Source organism: Patella vulgata, chromosome 7 (genome assembly GCF_932274485.2).
Source record: "Patella vulgata chromosome 7, xgPatVulg1.2, whole genome shotgun sequence".
Lineage (NCBI taxonomy): Eukaryota > Metazoa > Mollusca > Gastropoda > Patellidae > Patella > Patella vulgata.
In genome coordinates, this window is record NC_065885.2 from 47,966,481 (window position 1) to 47,976,520 (window position 10,040).

The following is a 10,040-nucleotide window of genomic DNA, read 5'->3' on the forward strand; positions in this document are numbered from 1 at the left end:
TTCGCGCTATATAAATAGAGGATTATTATTATTATTATTATTATATGGTTTTAAAAGAAATCTTTATTTTGAGTTCATATTTAAATACAATAAAACATTTAAGATAGTTACACAGATGTACAATTAATCGCAATATAAAAATATATATAATATATAGAGAATCTCCTACCAGTCTTTTGATATCAAAAAAGACGAGTAGGAGATTTTATTTATCACCCAATCCCTTCTTACATGCACAAATAAATAAATAAATATAATTCTTTGCTATAGTTTTCACTTATAATCAAACTGATTACATTACGGGTAGTGATACATCACTTTTTGACAGCAATTCAACTATTCCAAAGTCCTTTATATTGACCAAGTGTTTCCATCAAGGCCAATTAAATAAAAATAGTTCCTTTTTAATAAGAAGTTACATTTAATAAAAAATGAACTGTTCTTTGAAAATAAAAAAGGAGTTCCTGTTTGATTGACGAATCAAATTCATGGAGATATCGCTGTAGATTACGAAATTTACCACACAAGCGATATCTACTGTAGAATGTATTATTGGGTGATAAAGTGTAATACATGAGACGCAATGTTGTTTGAGCTCACCCTGCTTTGGTTGTTACTTGAGTTTTGCGTAGGACGGAGCGTTTCCCTTTTGGGGACAGTTCTGCGCCCCGCCCTGCTGTGTCTTTTAATTAATTAGTTTAGGTACCAGATGGTTAACGTTTCTCGCTAGGGAAACATTTTTACGTTTCATCTGGCAGCCTTTGCATATCATTATATGCGTTTTGTTATATACCTTTTTGATCAATGAAGTCCCAGTAAGCTGAAAGATCCAATATCAGTCATCCGGGGGTGGGGACAGCAGAGTATTGAGACAAAGTGTTTTATTCCTCCCTAGCAAGTTGCCAACCATTGATTGACGTTCGTTACTTAACATTATGCAAGAGCTAAATCTGCCTATTGCAAGTCTTTGTTTAGGCTTCAGATGTTATAGAAATTATTAATTAGACCTTTATTTACACGAAAAGCTCAAAATCAACTCTGTAGACCCACGGATGACTTGGATACGGTTTGGAATTAAACAGTCGTCCATTTAAAATTAAATCAATAAATGGCGGACCAAGCTAACGTTTACCGTTAGTCGCTGATGTCACTGTCGGAAACTGGTGATGAAAGGCCTGCCAGGCGAGGCTACCATAGCCATTGAGCTTGATAATTGAGAATATGTGGGTGGAGTTATCGTCTGTCAATCAAACGATCGCAAATTCTCATAGACGGTGCAGACACAATTGATACCTATTTCTAGTCCAAACTTCCAACAGTGACAATTCCGTTCAGAACAAAGTAATTTGACTGAAATTTTCAACATTTTCTTTTTTTATCATCTATTTTTGAATTATAGCAAGAATGGCCAACTCTTTATAAAACTCTTAACTAATGTATCTTTAACATTGTGACTCAAAAAAGATAACATCAATCATTAAGATAGATAGATAGACAAGATTTTATTGTATCGAAACATCCAATGAGGACAGCATACAATGTCATAAATAACAATATGTGATGTTTGGCAAAAAGATAACACCAATCATTAAGATCGATACATGTTGATATGTAAGATTTTATTGCATCGAAACATATATATTGAGGACAGCAAACAATATGTCATAAATAACAATATTTAATGTTTGGCAAAAAACCCCCAACAACATGCAGAAACAAACTAAAAAAACAAACGCGGGTGCATTTTCAATAATGAAAGAAAATTAAGATTTGATAAGATGATGAATTATTGATTAGACGAGGGATCACGTGGCTAAGACGTTGGCTCGCTGGCCTGGAGGTCGGGTGTTCGATCTCTGCATTGGCCGAGAAAGTTCATCCAGATTTTCCGGCGTGGTTCCCCCTTGTCAATGATACAGGACGGAGGGCCTGACAAGGACAGCTGTCTAGTCCTTCGGATGATACGAAAAACCGAGGTCCCGTGTATACATTGGAATGCACGTAAAAGACCCCTTGGCAGTTGGAATTCGATATAAGAGTAGGCGATAGTGCCGCTGCCCGGGCAAAATTTCACTCATAGCACACTGTATGGCATATGCCCGTCTTCATTAGCCCAGCGAGCAGAACAGTAGGACGTTAAACCCCATTTCATTTCATTTCATTTATTGATTAGACGATCACACCAAGCAGTATTTGAGGACGGCATACAATATACAAAGTAAAGTAAACACAAGTACAGAAATTTGGACCGGAACAAAAATATGGATGGGCATAAATTCAGAGCAACCATATAAATAGGCAGTAGGGGGGGCCTATAAAACCTGCATTCACATAAAGAGACAGTATAAAACCTACAAGGTACATGTACATAATACAGTAGGCCTCTGTGGAAATACAAAACAAAACGTGCCCATGTAAAAGATAATAAAATATTATGCATATTTAACAGTTCGGTTGTCTCTCCACACAAACAAGAGAAGTAGACAAATGCATTATCTGACTTCATTTTTCGGCATTCATGTTTGATGTGACTCCTATTTTTGTGTCTCAATAAGTCAATATTTCATTGTTGTTAAAGATTTTGTCATACGGTACTCATCATTGGTTTTATTAGTTTTAATCTTAAACCCCTAACCCTGAATTTATAGGTTTAAATCTCAAATACCTGACCCTAACCCTAATCCTGTAATGGAAATAGAAAAGGGAGTCGGATCAAACATGATCGCCTACATCCTGATTCGGTTGCATGAGTTCTAGAAGATTCTTGTATCGAGATATCGAATTGATTCTTCCACATGGGGAAGCCCTGAATGTTGCAGCGCGATTGGTCAATTTTTTTACGTACGTCACGTCGTTCCCAGTTTACCAATGAAATCTACAAAGGAATCTCTTGCAAGATTTATAAAGCTTGCAAAATCCATAAAGCAAAGGATATAGACGGGCATTACATGTGTTTTCTTAGACAGGCATTGGCACTACAGTATTGCTAACAATGGCATTCAAACTCAAAGGTAAACCAAAAGTCTATGTAACAAGACTTGTGCCACAACCTGGAATAGATATTTTAGAAAAAGAGTGTGAACTGACATTTTGGAAATCAGACGAAGCAATCCCGCAAGAAGAATTATTGAAGAATGTACGAGGAGTAGATGGGTTATTTTGTATGCTAACTGATCAAATTAATAAGGAAGTGATAGAGGCTGCCGGTAAGAATGATAGCTTATTAAATATGCTCGGACATTTCTGTCTTAGTACACTCATTTTAATTTTTATCGACACTTTTCTCACTTTATTTTACTTTTAAAAATCTATTATTTAATGTAAGAATCGGAAAATCAATGAGCAAGTTGATCACTAACAAAATTTAGCTCTTCTGTAGGATTATGGACCAAGTATTAGATTTACCCCCTTAAACGATGGGTCAGAATTGTGTTCAAGTAATTTGTTTTAAAACAATCAACAACCCGGTACTGCTCTTGACGGTCGCTCTTGACTGGGTCAATGTGACACTCTCAAGGTTGTTCGCGGTCTCATTAGTTATACAGGTTCAGGGCCGTATTATAATTTGCATGGGAAATTTCTTTACGTCATTGAGGGGCGGGGGGCTGAGATTATTTTCCCGAAAATTTTCTTTGTCACTCGAATAAATCGACCATTAACTAAATGATGGTGATGATTTATTTTATTTATTTATCAATGTAAATATGTAAGATATACATGTACATTTTGTACACCTTGTTCATTTTAGTAATTGTATTGAAATATAATTTACATGTAGATGAATTTATATAAGCTACTGCTTTTCAATGTTGTAAAATAATCTTCTTGTACTTTAAATAAAAATATTTTGTTGTAGGCTACTTGAAATAAAAATACCCCCCCCCCCCCAAAAAAAAAAAAAATAAAAACAAAAAAAAAATATCTAAAAAGAGATTTCCACGATTGTTAATGTGCGAGGTCTTAAGTGTTATAGCATTTAAATCGTAAACCTCGAACGATTTCATTTTACAATTATATTTCTATGATATAATATGGTCTCATTCTCTGAAGTTTGTGCCCGATGTTTGTGCTATAAAATATGGACGGTTCATCGAATCCAAAGGGTGTGTGTGTGGGGGGGGGGGGCTCATTCCCGACTCCAAAGCTTATATTATTATGTGCCCCGTCGGGGAGCTGGTTGTTTCATCCGCAAACCGTATTAACCCAGTCGTGACTTACATCCGGGATGTTCATCCTAAAATGGCATGGGTCGTTTCATCCATAAAAGAAAAAAAAAAATCATAATAATATTTTGATATTTTATTAACATAACATTCCATATATTATAATTTTAACCATTTATTTGTCCGTACAAACGACCATCCAATTTTAAACGTCCACTTTTGTTGTTATTGACTTGTTATTTTGCCCCCGAAAAGTTTGTCAGTTAGTATGCAATATTTCGGCAATATTGCTTTGTTATTACATGTATTTCTAAACGAGTAGCCTTTCCGTAGCACTTGTCACTGCATACCATCCAGCTACTTGTTTTAATATTAGTACCAATCATTCAATATGTAATTGATTTAGTTTCCTATGATTTTAAGTCGTCTATTACGTCAGCCTGAAATGAATGATTATATTGATAAAAACATATATATATTAACCAAGTAAAATAAGTAATTAAAAGCTTAAATAATTTATTCATGCTCAGAAATAACTTACGTTCGTTCTGAATGTCATCATGTAGATATTGATGACTTGAACAAGGTCTAACATAAAAAAACGAGTACATATTAGCCACGATACTCGATTATTACAACTATCACCTTTACTGTAAAAGAAAATCCACCAGAATTCATCAGTTTGGGTTTAAATCTCTTTGAACCATTTTCCACTACGGTCTCATTCAGCTGTTCTTCTGATACAAATCAGAATGATATAATTATTATGATATACACGTATACACTGAAATATTTTTACGTCCACATTTTCAATACATGTACCAAGGTTATGGATCAAAAGATCTTTGAGGGGTTCGAAGTTGTCCGATTCATGTGAAACTGAAAATATGTTACGGGTGAAACGATCTGGTATGAAGTCGACTTTGGTGCGCATCATACCGCATTGTCTTGGATTAATATCCCTGCCTTTTTCGCAAAATGTGTAACAAAGTTTGTTGACTTTCTGTTGTGCCGGACGATGATGAATTGGGAACACGAAAGCATTAAACTTATCAATTCTCGTCGTTCCCTTTCGTCCATCCATCAGTATCGCGGTCTATTAATAATCGGCATTCTTCGACCTTCCGTTCCGGAGTTGCCCCCCTTTATTTAAAACTTGTGAAAGTGATAGAGGCTACAGTTTTTAACCGATTTTTTTCCCCAAAATTGCTGTTAACCATTGAGGTCATGATAGGATTAACCCTGTCGATATTCAACGTTTTGCGACCTTCCTTTCCGCACCACAATTAGTAACTGATAGTCATATACTTGTAATTTTGTATTTAATATTTTTCAGGACCACAACTTCAAGTGGTAGCTACCATGTCTGTAGGTTTTGAGCATATAGATGTTGCAGAATGTGACAAACGGAATATTGTCGTAGCTAATACACCAAATGTTTCAACCGATAGTGTTGCTGAATTAACTGTTGCGCTATTACTACTTACATCTAGACGATTACTAGAAGGTAAGCTAATTTATATTACTATACTATAATACTACTTACGTCTAGACGATTACTAGAAGATATTATAACTTACATGGTTCAGATGATTGGCGATTGCTAGGAGGTATTTCTTTATACAACTAGTTACAGCAAGAGGGTTAACTAGGTAGAATGAAATAGGATTTTTAAGGTTGTTTGCCATGAGGGAAATTTTACCTAAACAGCAGCATTTATGGATACTCTTTTTTGAATTCCAAGTACCAAGGGTTTGTCACGCCAATATGTACACGGAACCTCGGTTTTAAGTATCAAGCCATTATATGCACGGAACCTCGGTTTTTGGTCCCATTCGAAAGACTAGACGCTACTCCGACCTGCACGACTGACGAGGGGAAAACAGGGTGGAAAATCCAGGGGAACTTACTCGTCCAACACTGAAATTAATTAACTTAAAAGTATATATTATTACGTCACTATTTAATATTTATATTATTACTTCTTGCATCATTTTAGGTGTGACAGCTGTAAAAAACGGAGAATGGGGTGCATGGAAACCAATGTGGCTGCTGGGTACAGAGATGACACAACGCACTGTTGGTATTCTCGGTCTTGGCCGTATTGGTTACGGGGTTGCCCGAAGATTACGTCCATTTGGTGTGCGCAAAATTCTGTACCACGATGTTGTTAGCGTCAGCTATGCCTCTGATGTTGGTGCAGAATTTGTGACATTTGAAGAACTGATAAAAGAATCAGATTTTATTTGCATTTGCTGTAATCTCACAGCTCAAACACGTCACAAATTCAATAAGGATACATTTAAAAAAATGAAGAAATCCGCCATTTTGGTAAATAGTGGTCGTGGGGGTGTGGTTCATCACGACGATCTCTACGAAGCCCTGGTTAATGGTGATATTGCTGCCGCTGGATTAGATGTGACAGAGCCAGAACCTTTGCCTGCTAGCCACCCCCTTATTTCTTTATCTAACTGTATAGTACTGCCTCATATGGGTAGTAATACTTGGGAATCTCGAAACAGCATGTCTTCTACCGCCGCCAAAAATATATTGGCTGTATTTCACAAAGAAAAGCCAATGGGTGAAGTACATGCTAAGTAAGCTAGATTGGTCACATATCTTAAATATAAAAACATCGTGTACTGTGACACTGTTATTATCCTTGGGCACATTTTATAAAAGAAAAGTATATATGAATATGCCAGTCGTAATCAATAGAAACTAATGTGACCGTCACATCTCTCTAATAAATATGACAAGAGCTCCTTGATGTTGGTTAAAAATGTTGTATGTTGTTTAATGTTGTAATCTGTCAAATTAAGATAAAGTCAGTTCTGAGATATTACTGATTGTGTGTGCCACAATGAACCCAAGACGTAATATTTTGAAACACAACTTATGTTTAATCTTACATATAAATGGCTTGGGCCATGTTATTTGAAATGAAGCAACAAAGATTTACTCCCACTGTGCCAGTTTTATTGTTTAGGGATTAATCAAATAATTAACGATACAACAATGGGGATTAGTTAGGATTAAGGGTTTACCAGAGGATTAACAGTTTAATTTACACATTATTATACTAAAATACAATATTTAATTTAAAATATTTAGCATATAATGTACAAGTTATCATTTAAACATTTTATTTAATCAAACATTTTCCTATTAATAATACATCTTCAACAAAATACATCTTACAATCCAACTAAGTGGGAGACAGCATCCCCGTACTCGATGACGGTCTAATGCCCTTCATGGAGGCGCCGCTTTTCTGTTACCAGTCTGTCTTCCAACTGCCGGTACTTCCTTTTTCTGGGTTTGCTAGAGGCACCAGCAGCAAGCTGTTTCAGGGTTACAGCGACGAACGCCTGTTCTTGCTTGATTAGATGGATAAAACGAAATATGTTGGGGTGGCTGGTTACCAGTTTGTTCATTTTCGAATGCCATCCTTCAACGTTGTTGGTTGTGCGTGGACGAGTTGTCTGAAAATGGTTCCACATATCTCGCTCACCTCCTTCTACCCACTGCTCAGTCACGTAATCGGTAAACCTCCAGAGCATTCAGCCAGTAATCGTCTATGTTACTTTGTAGTACCAGTGGAAGAGCTGCTGCTCTGCGGACAATCAAATTAACCATTGGACAAGTAGTCTTACAGCATCTCCAATGGACCCTATCCCCTTTCCTGTTCGAATTCTAAATTTATACCCTCTATACACCAGATTTTGGCCACCCTGAGCATTTGGTATGAAACTAACATCTACTTGAACGTTTGCCATCTTGTGATATCTGTCAGATCAATGTTGTTGACAAATGACAGTGGTTCCATATATAGTGTCCCCTGAACGGAGTTCACCACTTAAGTAAGTTTTAACAAAAAATTGCTTATCATCATGATAAAATAAGATGAACACAGTCTACATGCCATATGCTGAACGAATAATCTGTTGAACACAGTTCTATACACCATAAAATTGGCTCACTTGATTAAGCCAATTAAGGCTGTTAATTAAAATCCGATAATCCAGGGATTAAAAACTGGCACAGTGAGAGTACCCCGCAACAAATCAGTCCAATTATCAAACTTTTGATTAAATTTAAAACAGTTTAATTAGTTCCTTTAAAATGACAATACCTCTTTTAATTGGCAAACAATAAGTGTCAGTTAAATTAGCGCCAGTGTACTATGCTTATTGGCTTTGTTAAGTTGATTTACATTAAATTTTAGATTTACTGTTTGATCAAAATTAGTATCCTACTCTCAACATGTTAAGCTCAGCTGACATCTGCTTAATGTTTCCAAATTTTATTGTAAAGATTTTTTCGCCACGAATCTATCAGCCAATTTTAACACTTTATTTTGGCCTAAACCAGACTTGTAGCCCATGGACCGGTTGTTGAAAGCTCCGTTAACTTATAATTGCCGTTATAGTTAACGAAGGTGCTGGGCTGCGTTATCTGTTTAAGGATGGCATTAGTCTTCTGTCAATCGAATTATACCCTTAACAAAAATTGCTATTGATTACCTCATAGCACACTGTATGGCGTATGCCCGTCTTCATTAGCGCAGTTTAGGAGCAGAACAGTAGGACGTTAAACCCCATTTCATTTCATTTCTATTAATTACCAGTGTAAAATTATATACAACATTCTAGGGGGGGGGGGGGCATGGTGACTCATCGAGTATGGGGTTGGCTCCCTAACCTGGAGGTCCCGTGTTCGATCTCGTTGTTGGCCGAGATTTTTTATAGTGATTTACGTGTGAACTTTTCACTGAGATGCGTCAAGAAGAAACTGGTAGATCTGTATATTGTTTCTGAGAATTTGTCATGCCTAATAATAATATATATATATCATTCGTATACCAAATCTCAATGGCTTGTCCAACAAGAATAAATCTTTCCGTTTGTTACCGGTAATTATAGTATTATTATTTAGAGTATGTTATTGTTATTTATAGTATATTATTGTTATTTATATCAATGAAATAGTTGGTTTAATATTGCTTAAGTGTTAAAATGTAGACTATCCATGTCGGAATAAGGCTGAATAGTAAAAGTGTGGGAGTTTAGGAAACCGTTACATCATATGTAACAATCAATTATTCTCTTTTATACATATATAATATATATGTATTTAATGTATACTGATTTTTTTGTCTGTTTATATATAATGAATTTTGCTCACACATTAAGAAGTATAGCAAGCTTATTTGCTATACTAAATATCATTCATTGTACATGTCGTATAGATTGACAAATATTAAATATGTATCTATTTTTCTTACAATAATTGTATTAATTCTATAAAGGACATCTAGAAGCACGGATAGCTATTTTATTATTATAAAACAAGTAAATTCTATGTTGTGTTAGTGTATATATGATTAAAATAAATACAAACAAAATCACCTTTTTTATGTAATGAATTTTTATCCAAATATTGAATGAGGTGGGACATGCTCGGGCACTGCTGAGCTGACTATTTACCAACTGCCACGCCTTATTTCAAGATCTGAACCAAAAACAAAAGCAGTAATCAAAGAACCACATTAATGCCCTCGACCCCCCGCCACCCCTACCCTTGCCTAAACGAAATATGTCAGAAAGTAATCCGTATACTTCCTATGTTCCCCCTAAAATGTTGAGTTAGATCCGGACAATATTTTTGTGGAAATTCGCAAGTATATATTTGTTTTTATAACTGGTATAACTTCACCATTGTGATTGAAATAGGTTATCCGTCAAATCTGCCGTCCGCCCCTAGCTGTCGAACCTTTTGGGAAATAATAACTTCAATTAAGATAGAAAGATTAAACTTTGAAAAGGTTTTGAGCGTCGTTTATCACTGAACAATTAGTGCATCTTAAAATGGACA

At 35.6% G+C, this 10,040-nt stretch overlaps 1 protein-coding gene across 1 annotated transcript; it reads left to right on the plus strand.

Moving 5' to 3' along the window:
• The first annotated feature begins 2,872 nt into the window (after positions 1-2,872).
• LOC126826736 (glyoxylate reductase/hydroxypyruvate reductase) lies at positions 2,873-9,574 on the plus strand. Its single transcript, XM_050555766.2, has 3 exons — positions 2,873-3,206; positions 5,500-5,670; positions 6,163-9,574. The coding sequence occupies exons 1-3, from the start codon at positions 2,993-2,995 to the stop codon at positions 6,762-6,764; spliced, it is 987 nt and encodes a 328-aa protein (XP_050411723.1). The 5' UTR covers positions 2,873-2,992; the 3' UTR covers positions 6,765-9,574.
• The last annotated feature ends 466 nt before the right edge of the window (positions 9,575-10,040 follow it).

Bases quoted from the DNA above. Each gene is read 5' to 3' on its own strand.
- LOC126826736 (XM_050555766.2), top strand. From the start codon at position 2,993: ATGGCATTCAAACTCAAAGGTAAACCAAAAGTCTATGTAACAAGACTT. The intron at 3,207-5,499 runs GTAAGAATGATA...AATATTTTTCAG, and splicing joins GGAAGTGATAGAGGCTGCCG to GACCACAACTTCAAGTGGTA. The intron at 5,671-6,162 runs GTAAGCTAATTT...GCATCATTTTAG, and splicing joins ATCTAGACGATTACTAGAAG to GTGTGACAGCTGTAAAAAAC.